Source organism: Rhipicephalus sanguineus, chromosome 1, assembly GCF_013339695.2.
Source record: "Rhipicephalus sanguineus isolate Rsan-2018 chromosome 1, BIME_Rsan_1.4, whole genome shotgun sequence".
Lineage (NCBI taxonomy): Eukaryota > Metazoa > Arthropoda > Arachnida > Ixodida > Ixodidae > Rhipicephalus > Rhipicephalus sanguineus.
In genome coordinates, this window is record NC_051176.1 from 243,678,471 (window position 1) to 243,694,040 (window position 15,570).

General features: G+C 46.5%; 1 protein-coding gene across 2 annotated transcripts; it reads left to right on the forward strand.

Annotated features, from left to right (window-relative positions):
• The first annotated feature begins 1,902 nt into the window (after positions 1–1,902).
• LOC119375604 (uncharacterized) lies at positions 1,903–14,876 on the forward strand. Of its 2 annotated transcripts, none has more exons than XM_049410820.1 (12): positions 1,903–1,999; positions 2,069–2,179; positions 2,239–2,383; positions 3,438–3,592; positions 5,452–5,680; positions 6,473–6,615; positions 6,702–6,810; positions 7,658–7,800; positions 7,870–7,996; positions 8,220–11,797; positions 12,018–12,159; positions 14,584–14,876. In XM_049410820.1, exons 2-12 carry the CDS (start codon positions 2,116–2,118, stop codon positions 14,777–14,779), a joined length of 5,031 nt encoding a protein of 1,676 aa, XP_049266777.1. In that variant the 5' UTR covers positions 1,903–1,999; positions 2,069–2,115; the 3' UTR covers positions 14,780–14,876. The 2 variants fall into 2 exon arrangements, with proteins under 2 accessions (XP_049266777.1, XP_037501749.1); XM_037645821.2 differs by having other exon boundaries at positions 1,903–1,995.
• The last annotated feature ends 694 nt before the right edge of the window (positions 14,877–15,570 follow it).

The window sequence follows — 15,570 nt, forward strand, 5'->3', positions numbered from 1 at the left end:
TGGAGTCTGACAACGTAGTCTAGTCATTGCGACTTCGATTGCTCGTGTTTGACTTATTTTACTATTCCAATAATGATTCAAATGCTGAAATTCTAATGTGTTCGTTATTGACAGTGCATAATATTCATCTAACAACAGTTTCCTCCTTAATCTCGCACCTATAATGAATGTGGGTGCCGGTAATAGCTGAATAACCGGGCCATTCAAATATGTCTTTGCTAGCGTATCTGCCATTTCATTCATAAATAGCCCTTTATGTCCTGGAACCCAAACCAACTTGATCAAATTTATATGCGGTGGGACTAATGATTTGAAAGCACTCAGAACCCAGAGCAGGCTTTCGAAGAAAAAAATTGTCGTCTTTGTCGTCGTCGCTGTTGTGTTATTTTTCTTATTGTTATTCTTGTTATAAACATCGTCGTCTCTAACATATGCCTCGTACACGCGAGAGGGAATCGGCAAAATTCACAAATCCCCTCTCGTGGGAAGGGTGAAGCGTTTATTTCGTTTGAATTTGCCATATGGATAGCGCATACCCCTAAAAGCAAGGAAGTGTCTTCTCCCTACCAATTTTCGCCTCCACTAATCGTTCTAGCAGCAACGATGATTTGATGTGAGTCGTAGTGTGAGATCTTGTATCGAAGACAATGTAATCTTCGGAGACTTCAGGCCGGTTTGGTGTACGTTTGACCGAGTCATGTTTCTTCGCTGCATAAAGCCGCCAAAAAGAATGTCATTGAGATTATGACTTTGTCACTACATAGAGCAAACATAACAGAACAATGGATTTAATTTAGACTTGATTCCATTGCATTACGAAATGGTGCACACCCACTATAGAAACTTGATCAAGAATTACATGGGAGTTATCCAATAATCGTTACGCCTTGAAAACAAACAAAAAAATGGAAAACGACAAAGTATATAATAACAATCATCCGTGCAACAAACGCATTCGCTCTTTTTTACTTTTCTGTCCTACTGTGAAAGCGTATGACCACGACTGTTTTCGCTATAGTTTCAGCTTCTGCCACTTTTGGACCACAAAAAAGTTCTCACTCACTCACTCACTCACTCACTCACTCACTCACTCACTCACTCACTCACTCACTCACTCACTCACTCACTCACTCACTCACTCACTCACTCACTCACTCACTCACTCACTCACTCACTCACTCACTCACTCACTCACTCACTCACTCACTCACTCACTCACTCACTCACTCACTCACTCACTCACTCACTCACTCACTCACTCACTCGCTATAGTTTGAAATTTTGACTTTTGTCGCCTCATAATGCACATCGACATCAACATTGCTAACGCTATATTATCACTCACCGCACGCAAGTAGCAAAATAATCTTAACGATTGTTGGTTGGTTGGTTGGCTGTTCTTCAGGAACCCTTGCGCAACCCACCCAGCGGGAACGGCCATGAAACGGGCGGTACCTTCTTTTAGAATGTAAACAGCTGTGTAATATAAATAGTTCCAGAAATAAATAGTTTAGAAAATAACGGAACGATATAAGCAAGAAAAACAATACAGTGATAATAAACCAATGTGATCGAAAAAGTAACTGAAGTTAGATTTCTTTCCCCTTAAACTTCCTCTTTCTTGTTCTGACCGCGAGACAGCGAGAGAAAAAGACAACAGAAAGGTCGAGTCCGTGCAGAATCTCGCGCCGACGCCAATGATCGTTGGTAGCATTCTAGAAGCGTGCGATGCTAGGTAACCTCTAAATTTTTCTTCTGCGCAATGGTGAGTAGATCAATGTGCTCGTTATTTCCCGCGGGAATCTGTCGCGAGGAAGATAAAGCGTTTGCCTTTTATCGCTAGCCCAGCTGCTTCGTCTTATACCGAGCTGCAGCCCGAGACACGTTGGTTTGGCCCGTTTCAGGTGTGTAGCGTCTGCACGGGATGACTAGAGAACGACTAAATTGAGGCACGCGGTAGTTCTTTCCCGGGTCCGGAGCGAGGATCTGCAAGAAGTGAGTCGATTCGCGGTGGCGCGCAGCAATCCGAGCGACCCATCCATCAGGCACTTCCCCTCAATTTGTGCAGGGCTGCTTCTGCTTCCCTTGGTCCGAGGCTGTGAGGGGAGGAAGACCATGGCGCCCTTGCACTGCCTCTTATTCTTCGCCGCTCTCCTGTTGGCACCGACCGATGGCTTGCGTAAGCGCTACCTAATACACAGCGTGTTTGCGAGTGTAACGGAGAGCAACTCTTCGCAGCCTTCTCGAAGGCGAAGGGTGCCCCCAAGACCAAGTGCCAGCGTTATCACGCCCTCAAACGGTTTAGTGCTTGCGGAGCCGTGGTTGGCCATGCGGTTCGCGAGAAGAGCCTCCTGGAAAACCCGAACCAAAACGCAACGTGCAAGTGAGTACAGTTTACGAACGTAAGGCACGACCACCCTATGCCTATGCCTATACAATGAGAAGTATAAACACAGAGTCCGGCGAAAATAAATAAAAACAAAAAAATGCTTTCTTTATAGAAAGCACCTTGATAGGTTTGGTATAATTTGTTTGGCTGCTGTACGTCAAAAATAATATGTTGCCAACTGTACGACACAGTGAGTCACGATTGAAGTTTTTTTTTTATCCGTCCTGTCAAGTAGCGCCATTTCACCGACAAGTTATTATTACGTGTGACAGAACTGCTCTGTGGCTGACAGCCAGAGAGACTGAACGTAAAGGCTGAACTCTAGACTTGAGCATCTGTAGCTCTTTAACGTGAAAAATAAATTCAAGTACGCAATACTTCGTGCTTTCTGCTCTACGGAAACTGCGGCCTGGAAAATTTTGTCATGTTATTCTTGGCGGCTAAACGCAGCCATATTTAGGTTGGGGCCACTTTACGCTTAGAAACGTGTGCACTTTTACTCTATGTCAAGTCCAACTGCGAAGTCGTTTATTGTCATTCAATGTATTTGCCACGATATACATACACAAAAGCAAACTTTAGGCGTTGCCTTATTCTGTGGCATCGATATTATGAGGTCTGGCCTCCAGCCAATACATCATACGTCCTTCTAACGAACGGCACTCCAACTTACAAAGGTTGTCTACCAGTGTATAACTGTCGGTATCGTTATGTTAAGCAAACACATTACTTCTTAAGCAGACAGTTAATTTTCTGCATAAGGTTGTATATCTATTATTAAAACAACATAACGCGAGAAATTCTGGCATAATTACAGGAAAAATTTCTAGAGGCGGAAATGTTGTGCGGTACTAAAACGGAGCAGCGTTTATTCACCCAGAGTATTTGCCGAAAACTCGTTACGTAGCCGTGTTACACGACTCCCTTAATGTACAACTTCTAACGGCAAAAGACTCGCGCTCTCTCACATAAGGAGCGCATAGATAGCAGTGTGACACGGAGATACTGCGCTTAAAGGAACATCATTTTTGCCTTTTTTTTTCTGCAGGAAAGCAGAAGGATTCGACAAGTGCTTTCAAGACTCAATGCGCTCAACGCGGTGCGTTAGAAGCTCCGAGTTCAGCTTTCATCTTCAGCACATCTCGTCCCTCGTCAACGAGATGTACAAAGAAAGTTGCAGTTCAAGCGGGGAAACCAGTACCGGTGAGCAAGCGACTAGACCGCCTTATAACTCGGCGCTTAGCTCCACTGAACTCACGCCGTTGTAACGCAACATATGGCAGACAGCCGTTCGATGGAAACCGCATGGTGTGCGGGAACGCAATGGTCGTACAAACAGCGGAAGGAAAACTACCCCGCCTTTGTTCCATTGCCAGCGTTCAGAAAAGTTTTAACTGATCGTTTGCGGTGCACTTCGTTCATCCCCGCGTAGCTCATTCGCGCGCAACGTTCATGCTGGAAAGCGTTGCATGTCACTGCCCACGTTCCGCTACACGATCGGCTGTTCGTAGCTCTAGAGCGCAGCCTCGCGCTCAGCATTAGCGCTAGCAGCCACGGAGGGACGAGCGCCAACTTTCAGTTGAATGTTTATTGTCAGAAACAACAGTATAAGTACAAAAGGTGTCTGTTAGCGCTATGACACCTTTTAATGCATTTAACAAGCTAGCCCTAAAAAGCCAGTTGACACTTGCCTTCGTTGTTTTGCGGCCAAATTTATTGCGCGCCACTTGCGTCTATCGACAGTGCTAAACAAATACAGCCACGTCCTACAGTGCCAGGGCGCGTGAGACGTAAGGTGAGCGAATCGTAAGTGAAGCTTAGCTAAAACCGTCTTAAACTCGTTCAAGAACTTGCGTTGTAAGGCACAGTAACATTCACAGCATGATTTGCTAGTACGTGCTGTTCCTGTTATACTCACTGCCGCTTCGAGAAGGTATTAGCTGCACATGTGAACAGGCGACTGAATGTGTTCGCTATCACAAGATATTTCCTCAGCGAAGACAGACGAAGTGAACCTACCTGCCAATTTTTTTAACATGAAAAATTTGGCTATTGGTAACACTGCAAACTTGCATGCCACATTTGCTGAAACCTGAAATATGAAGATAAACAGAAAGTGACATTCCTCGGTACTTAGTGGGTGGCGTAAACTAATAAACATCAGACTCGAGTGCGAGACCCCTTTTGTTTTCAAAAGCAGCTTGTCATCGCCTTTCGTTTTGTTTCCATGTCATTCGCTATCACAATACGAAGGCGCAAATATTTACAGCTGGGAACGCTGTAAAAAAGCTCGCTCTTATGCCAAAGTGAAATCCATGGGGCTCAGTTCAGTTCAGTTCAGTTTTATTTCCTTAAAGGCCCCCATTCAGGGGGTGTTACATAAGGGGTGGGATTACAAATAAATGACAAACAGTGAAGATTCAATTAACATTGCAAATAAGACAAGCGGCGAAGTTTCAAATTAACATAGCAGGTGATCAGTGACGCGTTCCTGGAAGGTAGATGATGAGGCAATGGTGACAATGTCATAGGGCAGGCCGTTCCAGTCTGAAGCTGCTCGGAGGAATAATGAAGCAGAAAACGTGGCGGTGCGTGATGGCGGGCGGGCAACTTGAAGTGGATGACTGGTGCGGTGGGAAATGCGTGAGGCGGCTGTGATATACGGGGCTTGATTGAGAGAAGAATAAAAGAACTTATGATAAAGGGTAAGGCTAGCAATGCGGCGACGATAAGAAAGGAGTGATAGGCCGGATTTAGCTTTCAAGGGTGAAATGCTGATGTCATATGAATATGAGGAATGAATGAATCGGGTGGCCCGATTTTGAACGCCTTCCAATGCAGTGATTAGATATGCTTGATGCGGGCTCCAGATGGCAGATGGGGCGAAACTTCTTTGGAGGAAATGTTCGTACACATGAACAAGAAAGCACGTGCACTTCAGGTTACATTCCGCGGTGCTCAAATTACGATCACTGCTCGGGCGGAACAACAAACTATTGCCACCGAGTGATGCACGCTATAGGAGCGATGCGTGGAACTGACGTGCATTCGCTTTGACGCAGTGCTGACGGACATGAGCACCGTGTGCGACATCCGAGTGGCGGTCGTGCGGTTCCTTGAGTGCACAAGTTCTTTCTACCTGGGCGATCCTCAAAACATCGTGCCGCAGAACCACAGCGAGGACGCGAGTGCGACGACTCGTGGTGTGCATTTTGGCGTCATCTTCGACGCACCTGCCGTTGTTGGTGGAACGCCAGAGAAGTACAACCGCATAGCTTCTATCGAGTGCAGGTGCGAAATGGTTTCTTTCCCAAGGATCGCTTCCAGATTATTGTGGCGTCGGACCAGTGGGTCCTGTACTCACCTTGCTCCATAAGGCTTCCTCATCAAGGAGCACACTATACAGAAACACGCACATACTTGTTCATGTAACCAAACAAAATCTGATAGATTGGTATCGGGAACAGATATGTTGCGGGTCAACAACAGAACCTGGTAGCTGGATCCCTCTACCCTATACTATAAGTAAAAAGAAAAAAAAAGCTGATTGCGCTGCTGCAGGGCGTCCGTTTACCAGCGGTTTCGCAAAAGCTGCGAACCCTGTCTGGTCGCACTCGGTGGCGAGTGTTACCACCGAAAATGTACTGACACCATGCCTCACCATGCCTGACAACCATTTCCGTGACCCGGCGCTGTTTCCTTCCCATTGGGCGTCGTTCTTCTCAGCCCGCCGAATTAGCTCAGTCGGGGTCTGATACAATTAGCCATTTCCTAGCTTATAAAGGTTGGTCGTCGTAGGAAATGGACGTAGTGTACTGATTAGAGCGTTCGGCCCGAAGGAGCACGCAGGTTCGATTCTCAGCACTACTCAGTTTGTTTTTCCAGGAAGCTTGGAAATACGGGCGGACGGGTGCACTCGGCCCTTTTTATAGCTCATAACTGGTGTTCACAGCGAAATCAGTTACGTAAGCGCTCGTGAGGTTGCTTGTTGCCAACTGTAATTTACGAAGCGAGAGCTTTTGGAGAAATACCAACACGCGTTTGCTTAAATGCTGAAAAACAGCTATCTTTTTTTTTTTACAGGCGAAGTGCGAAGTTTAGGAACTGCATAGACAACATTCACCTCTATTCGGAATGCGGAATTGGGACGGAAGTACACTCACACCTCAAGTACCTGGCGAATATTGTGAACCGCAAGGTGGCTGGAAAGTGCAGCCAACAGACACGTGAGGGATACTTTGATTGTAGCAACTGATTGTGCGATTTGAAATGCGACCAGTCATAAACGCTCACTTGGGGCATTTCTTCGCAGAAATACCGGACCTCGATTGCCAGTTACTGCCGTTTCTGAGAAAATTTCTGCACTGCGGAGTAAACAGATACGAGACAACAGGGGACCGCGTCGATCATGATATCTGCACGTAAGTTTTGCTCAAATAATCACCCAGTGCGATAAACTTAATTGGTATACGAAAACGCTGGATTTTTTTTTCACTGGCGAGCTTGCATGGCAAACTAGTATTTATGGTTGATATGGTACAGAGGACAAATTTATAGGGAACTAAGGCACGAGGTGTTTGAAACTGCTGCAGGCGGCAATGTATTCTTGAAAATTCCGTAATATGACTGGTTTAAAAGATAAGCTTTTCAACAAAACTAATTTGGAAGCTTACACAACTGCGGTCATGTGCGTGACGGATTCATGAATGAAGTTAAGACAATGATGGATTGTCTTAACCTTTTTGAGGCACGTTGAAGAGGCTGCCGCAAGATAACCTAATTCACACATTCCATAACGCCTCCGTTAAGTTCATGTGCTGCACCTCAGTGTTGGCACAGCTTATGAATAGCTAAAACGCACATGCACGTAAGCAAGCTGCACGGGCCAGCGCGAGCATGTTTGTGAGCAAAAAAACATGAGCATTTTTTTTTTGTTTACTGAAGCGAATGCTGATTTCGGTGTTCCCGTATTGCATAAAAAGAGAATTGTCAATACTGCTTCTGGTCTTCCTATGATCCGTCTTTGATAAGAGGCTGATGCATCTTCACTGAAGTTAAAAGTTCTGGAAAAGAATATGAGTGGCGCAAACTAGCTACTGCTCAAGCACATTTCCTGTGGCACGAATGTGCTTGTCAATAACAGCGAGTTACTTGGTTGTCTTAATGTGACAATCTCTGTAGCTTTAGTATGTTTAACATTGGGTTAAAAACTAATCTGTAACAATGTTAAGTCGTCGTGTGCACTGAGTATTCGAAGTGTCTTTCCAGTCAGGTGCATTCCTACGAGGAATGCGTCGCAGCTGCCGAACGGGTCACACACTGCAACATGAAAAACCTCTCCCTGAGCTACCACCTTACTTATCTCCATAATGTCATGACAACCGTGAACACCAGCTGCAAAGGCGTGCGAAGTAAGCTGACCAACTCGCAGAGAGGGGGATTTTAGTCAATAACTTATGAATTATCGTTTTCTCTTTTAGATGTTGAAACTTCAGTCTACAAAGAGACTTGTAAACGAACGACGCTGTTCAATAACTACTTCTCCTGTGGAATGGAGGTTCAGGCACGCCTTGAAGGACTGAAAAAAGGTGACAAGGAACGGTGCAGGTAGGCCTCACTTCAGTTGCAAGTACGAAATAAGAATCCGAAGGAAACAGTAGAAGCGTTGATGTAGCTTCTACCCTTAGTTATAGCGAAGGAATAAATGTATAGCGCTGCGTTGCACAGGAGTTTGCATGCGCACTGCGAACAGCTTAGGATAACCAAGCGTTGGAATTACTACCTATGTATTATGGATCTGACCTTTCAACAAACATTCTTTTTAACACAGGATTTCTGAAAACTTCGAGAAATGCTTCATCAACGCCAAGGAGCAGTCAGGCTGCCTCCTAGCCGACGAGGCTACGAGCATCATGAGCGCCCTGCTGGACACGTGGAAAAAAGAGCACGCAAAGGAGTGCTCGGACTTTGATGTGGCACCTCCACGAGGAGCGCAAGGAGAGTGCCTGACGGGCACAGCAGTACGCAAGGTTTTCCTGTGCGGCCTCAGTTTTCAGACGGCTGTACGAGAAGTGAAGTTCTCGCCCCTCGAGATGTCCCCGGAAGTGTGCCGGCGGCTAGAGGAAATGAATTCTTGTATCTCCGAAGTGAAGAGCCGCACGCAGTGCGCCATGTCTGAATTGCACGCCCACGTCGCTCCTTTGTTGCAGCCGTTCACCACTGGCTACGCCAAGAGGTGCGAGAAGATCGTGTGGTCGAACATGTCTGCCCCGATGATGTCTCCCAATTCGCCGGCGTGTCGACGGCTTCCAGCTCTGAAGCGCATATTCCACTGCGGCCTAAGCTTCAGCAGAATACTAGAAGAAATGGAACTTGTCCACCAAAAGGCCGAAGTACTCTGTCCGCTGCTCAAGAAGTACGAGACGTGCGTTCCGGACTCGGCAAGCGAGCTGGGATGCAAAGATGACCCCGTAATGAAAGGACACGTGAGAAGTTTCGGAAGGATACTGCACCGACAATATTACGAGGCATGTCTCAGAAACCGAAGGGGGGCACCGATACGGTTCGAAAGTCTGCGAAGAGGTATGGTGCGCAACGGAAATGGCAGTCATGACATCGACGACAACCCGCAGATCTTGAGGCAAGACCTAAGGCGTGGTGCGAATTTGTCTGCTGCAATTAAACATCAGATGTTAAGCCAAGTTATGGAAGATTACTATGGTCCAGATTACGACGAGTACGTTGAAGAAGAAGACAAAGTACCGGACAGCCTTGATGTCAAGCCTGCCTATGATTATGCCGATCGCGAGGTGACTTCGAAGACAAAGAAGCAGGATGCACCCCAAAAAGGCGCGCAGTTATCACCAGAAATAGCGGCCAGTAATGCATCATTGACTGGGCACAAACAAGACGCAGATTCCGAACTGAGAAAAAACCAAGAGTTCTGGGCAGGTGTCGAGCGAGCGCGCAAACTCAGATCGCAACACAGATACGAATCGGGGTCCCCAGAACTCGTCCAGGATCTCTCAGGCAAACGAGCTAGCAAAGATTTTGCGCGACCCGGAGCATACTTCATAGACCAACTGGCTAATCCACCTGATTACAACATTGATAACCATGCAAGAAAAAAACCCGAAACTGGGGATTCCAATGGCAACTTCGAAAGTCAGCAGATTCCTGATAACTTCAGGAACTCTCCCCTGAACTTGCCATTGTATAAATCAATGCGGAATGTGCCGCACGCAGCAAGGCAAGGAGAGAGCGATGCTGAAGGTTGGAGAGGTTTGCCGCCATTGAGCCGTGAAGAAGAGCTGGAAATGTACGAGGATACGAGAGGTATGGCTGAGCTGCTGCAGAAACAGAGGGAAAGACACTACAGTCGGTACAAGGGCAGGGAAAACCTCGCTCCTAAATCTGACATGCAGAGGGCATGGAAAGATCCTGTCCATAGGTACGCCGCTGATGGCGATGAATTGTTGAAGGGTGGTTTCAACAATGACAAAGGTTTGTTTAACAGGAGCCTAGCGTACTACGATCACAACGAAGGAACAGACACTAGGCGCTTTAGGGGTGAGTACGGGATGCGCCACATTGAGCGCCACCCGTACATAAGACAATACGCACCCAATGAAAAGGGTGGGAAAGGACACCAAGATGAAAGGCGACAAAATGCTGTGCGTTTCGACAGGCGGGTGATCGGCTTACAGCGTCGAGGACGTCCATACAGAAGTACCAACTACGATCTCAGTGGATACGAGAAACCATCCCTCGGACACTTACCCCATATAGATGGCGAAGAAGAGCTCGTGTCAAGAGACGCGATGTCATTCCCAGAAGACGACGCTCCCGTACTGCCCAAAGACGAATCTCTAGACCAAGGTGTCCAGCAAATGGGTCCCCACAGAGCATTTTCAATTAGGCGTCACGATAGCAAGGTTTATCCAGACACTCCGAGAAACGTGCAGGTAGCTGCTGGTATGGAAGATATGAATTATGCACCTGGTGGCACGTTTTCTTCACCTGACAACGTCCTTGGCGCGAAATTACCCAGACGTGATGGCGCGGACGCTTTGACCGGAGAGCAAACATCTCAGAATCACCGACAAGGAGCGCCGCTGCCTTACTACCCTCGGCGATTAGCTTCAAACATGTTTCGTGCAAGAGCGGGCCTACCCACTGATCCTGGATCTGCTGTCGGAATCTTGCAAGAAGACTATGACCGAGGAGTAGATAACAATAAAGCTTCATTAATGATGAGTGACGGCCGTTCTGTACTGGCGAAGGAAGAAATGTCGCCCCGTCTAAACGTCATGAAGCGACTTAGCGGCCATGATCCAGTTTCTTCGCCAAACAACCCAAATTTTCAACTACCAGGAGAGGCTTCAGGAAACGTGCGGTCATTTCAGCGCAAACTTCCATTTAAAAATACCAACTACAAGGAAATAGAGCCACACGAAATGGATTCGTATCCGGATGAACTTAGACCCTTCCCGAGCCCATCACAGCGTCATTCTAATGACTCAAACTACGTTGGCCCCAACAGCTTTCTTCCAGAACCGGGCCTGCGGTCACCTAAAGAGAAGGTTGTGCCAGACTTTCTTGGAGAGACACAGGAGCGTACCGGTTCACCAGAAGCGCGAACAAGGAACGACGAGTCGTCTAATCGTAGGTCAGTAAACTCTCCTGGAACTCACATAAGGGGTTTGGACAGCGAAGGAGACTACAATGATGGTCGAGAAAGTCGCGACGAGGGCTTCGAGCAGCGAGGCGCGAAAGGTCCGAAGCGATTCTTCGATATTAAAAAAAGAAAGCGCGAGCCTAGACTTGGTTTCCCATACGTGAGACACATCGATGAATCGCCCGGGTTACTGCTCGACAAGAACGACGAGGCAGCCGGCAGCGCTATCGCGAAGCCACCGAGTCGGAAGACTAACCTTCAGCTAAACCAGTTTGAGCTAGAGCGAAAGATGAAGAAGCAGCTCGTAAGGGACGACCTAGAGGAGATTATAAATAAGCACAAGGAAGAGAGCGACAGCAAAGCGGACATGATGCTTTTCCCGAGTGAGCATCTCGTTCACGACGATAGAGTTGTGCGGGACTTTGATGCTAAGGCTCTGGAAGAAAATAAGGACTACTACGACATAGACGCAAAGCTTGAAAGTGACACTGGAGATCGGTCTTCTATGTGGAGCGCTGGCAGAGACGACATTAAGGATGAACTACTAAGGAAACACATGGAGGGCACGGAAAAACGGCAGGACCCTTTACTTGGGGAATTGAGCAAGCGGAATGCCTGGTATACGGATGATATTTGGAGTGACAGCAATGACCTTTTCGGCATGGAGAGGCTGCTGTCCGACCAGCGCCGAGATTTCGGCGAGAATGGCACGGAGGAAGACGAAATGTCGCGTAAGTGTTTAACCTAAATCTACTCATTGAACTAGAAACGCACAGAACTTCCGCGGGAAGTACTTACTTTTTGTGAAGTATTTATAAGAGTGGTGTTTGTTTTAACATTTCTCCTTTGCATTTCTGCTGGGTGTTACGCTAAACTTGTGCTAGCTGTTTCAAATACGTCACTGCTATAGTTTTCTTTATTTTTCTTACTTTTGGCCTTTGGAATACACAGAATGCCAGCTGCACAATCTTCGAAGAAGGACGGATGCCTGTGGACGGGTATTTGAGGATGACTTCAAAGCCATAGGAAACGGAACTGTACGCCACTTCGAACCCCAGTCCTTGACACCACAACTCCGGAAGTCGGTGTGCTCGTAAGTAACATAAGCACAATTCACTGCCGCATATGCTGCTGCATTTAACGGAAAAGTTAACTCTTTTTTGTCTCGCTTATCTAAATATTTAAAATATTTGGCAAGCAATACAGTCGTCGTTAAATAGAAAGACATGAACTGAAGTGACGTAGAGTACTGGGCGAGTTGGAATAGATTCATGTCGAAGCGAAGCGCGAGGAAAACAGGACACAGTAAAGAACACACAGGACAGACGCTAACTGGGAACTACAGTTTAATGGAAAGAAAATCCTCATCTTATAATTGGCAATGACAACACCAATCTGACGTCACGTGAACGTCCTTGAAAACCAAAACCAAAAAACAAAGCAGAATTAAACATTCTGTGACCACTTGCGTAAAACCAGAAAACATGGGTTATCTACAGAACTACGAACCGAAGTTATCTCACATGTTTTTTTTTTTTTTTTTAAGGTAAGCGTACTCCGCTTCTAGTAGATGTATCTATGAGTGGCTAACACACGTGTCATTCTCCTGTTTTATCGAGGCAGCCTCAACCATTTCCCTTGCCTTCTGGTGCTTGTGAGCGAACAAGACCTGCGTCGGCTCAAAAAGCAGCGAACATCCATTACAACTTTTGCGATGCATCGCCAAGTGTGTGTACGGCGTGCCTTTTAAGGAGCTAAGGTGCTAATTGAGACGTACATTCAGACAGCGCCCCGTCTGTCCAATGTATGAAGCACCACATGAGAAGGGCACGCGGTACACCACCTCCGACTGACACTCAACAAACTTCTTCCGATGTTTCACGCCACACCCGTTTTTTGCTCCTGTTTCTTTTTCCTTCACTTTTTTGTCAGTGGCTGCACACACCTTACCAACCCTGTTTTTTTGCTGAAAAGAGCACGCGTACACCATATCTTGCCGCGACTTTTTTTAACCAGTGTGACACTCCATGCACATATGGAACAACCACAAACTTGTCGGTCCCCTTCTGTCGCTCAATGACATGCGCACCACCAGCCAGCTCCATTTTTATCTCGCGCAAAATTCTGCTTGACGCTGAAACTAGAATTTCATCCGGAAACCCAGCTTCACGTGTTCTTACTGTGTTATTTACTGTGTCCTGTTTTCCTCGCGCTTCGCTTCGACATGAATAGAAATACAAATAAAAAAACTAAAAAGTAAAACTTCCCTGTACGATTTTATTTTGGAAATGCATACGACATACAGTTGAAACTCGATCTAACAAAGTGATGGAGACGCTTGAATTATTTGGTTAAATCGGAAAGCTCGTAAAATCGAGAAATGGATTCTTCGGCTCTTCGAAATCTAAAATTGTAACGTAGCGGCAACCAAAAGCTTAGTAGTCTTGCCACCAATCTACTCCAGCGCAAGTGAAAAGTACGCGAGGGCGACCCGAGGGCGACCTTGACATGGAGCCGCTGATGTCGCCTGGACAGAGGGGGCACTATGTCCGGGCGATGCAAGCCAGGAAGAATGTTACGCGAAGCAATGACGGGAGAACGATATGCGGATACTCGAAGAACTAATGAAGTGATCGTGCGAGCAGGCCGAGCCAGGAAGTTGCAAGGAGGCCATTAGTGCCATGAAATCACGAAACTACCGCCCCCCGTAGCCCTATCCAGTATGTAAGAGCGCTACCGAGTGCTGAGTCCATTGCTCCATGCATGGGCGCGGCGTGCAGCCTCGTCAAACTAAAGCTATGGGGCAGTGAGTAGGGTGCCTAGACGTTTTAATGCGTTAGAGCACACGCTCGAAGAAAAAAAAACGTATTTGCAAAACCGGAAGAAAATCGCCGCTTTTAACTCAGTTATTTCTGGAAAAACTTCGTTAAATCAGGTTTGGTGGCCAAGATAGTTAATTCGGTTTGATAACACTGAACCCTATGTGTATTTGCTGGGGAATCGAAATTTCTTCGTTAGATCGAGAACTTCCTAAAGTCGGCTTCCCTTAAATCGAATTTCAACAGTATATGCTTTGACAGATAGTAAGCAAGCCGGTGAGATGCTTTCCGCTATACAAAGCCATGGCTCGCTCTGCTTTATTAATTGCAGTAAACTAACTTATTAGTGTCCAAGTGAAATTCGAAGTATAGTGGACTTAGGTACGCAGGAACTACCGCGACATCTCTGCATAAATATTCTTGATCCCACGTATGAGTGACTTATACCTGCCAGCTGACGTGCTTGCTTCGTTTACAGCGACTTCACAAGTTCACGTAACTGCAGTCAAATTCGCAAAGTTTTGTTTAGTTGGTAATTGATCTACCATTAGCTGACCACGTTACAGAACCAGTGTCATCTGAAATTCGCTTTTCAAAAAAAAACAATCAAGCATAAGTCAGTTTGTCGATACTTTTGTTTCTGTTTTTTCTTACTGTATACGTACGTTCCTGAGAATCTAATGCGGACTTCTTTGCAGGCACGCAAGTGACTTTTCGCAATGCATCAACGTCTTCGCACAAAAGTACCGCTGCGTCGATAGCCAGGAGTTGATCAAGAATTTGACCGATGATCACCTCAGGAAAGCTGGTGTCATGTTCTGCGACGCCAGCGCTGTGCGCATTTCCTTCGAACTCGTGATCGCAGCTGCCCTGTTGCACTTGCTTCGCACGTGACGAAGCAACCGAAACGTCATCCGCGGTAAACGGGTCATCAGCGCTGTGTGCGAAGAAATAAAAAAAAAATTCCACGATAAACTACATAATAAATATTTTGGACTGAACTAACGAAGTATTAGAATCATTAATTCGTGATGTACCTCACGAATTCGCAACGTATTTGATGCCGCCTCGACAAACGTCACGAAACCATTCCACATCCTTTCACTTGGGAAACTGCGGAATGAGGAATTATGCAACGCATCCAGTGTATTTCATGCTCCATCTGAACGCTACAGCGTGCAACCTATGCACCGTCAACAGGCAGAGAAAATTCCCGTCATGGCTGCACGGCGGGCTCGTGTAACGCAAATAATAAGGCGCTACGCGGAAGATCGTATATTCAATTCACTTTCCCAAACATGCTAGAAAAAAAAAACGACTCGCAAACTCTGGTTGGTTCGAGATGTTTCGAGTGGAGAGCAACCTAACTAAAGTTGGCGATGAAAGTAACATCAGTTACCCGAGGCCACGATAACTTTACCAGGTCGTTCATCATCGATCAAATAACGTTTTTGTAAACTAATGTTAAGGTAACACTATGCCAAAAAGCCAGCATCAGATTTTAAGCAGACAGCGTTGTCTAATAAGGAGTTGTGTATCGCGAAGTTTAATCTGAGCGTAAATAAGGAGCGCAGACGGCAACCGCTTGCTGTGTGTTGCTGTTGCTGCGCTCTTCCCGAGACAGCGAAGCAAAAAAGATCACGCCATATCCACGAAGTGAATAATGATGAGTGGGCGAAGCTCCG

What these genes read in the sequence shown, in the direction of transcription:
- LOC119375604 (XM_049410820.1), top strand. Translation starts at nt 2,116, where the DNA reads ATGGCGCCCTTGCACTGCCTCTTATTCTTCGCCGCTCTCCTGTTGGCA. An exon ending in AACCAAAACGCAACGTGCAA is followed by an intron (nt 2,384 to 3,437) that starts GTGAGTACAGTT and finishes TTTTTTCTGCAG; the next exon opens with GAAAGCAGAAGGATTCGACA. An exon ending in GTCGATCATGATATCTGCAC is followed by an intron (nt 6,811 to 7,657) that starts GTAAGTTTTGCT and finishes GTGTCTTTCCAG; the next exon opens with TCAGGTGCATTCCTACGAGG.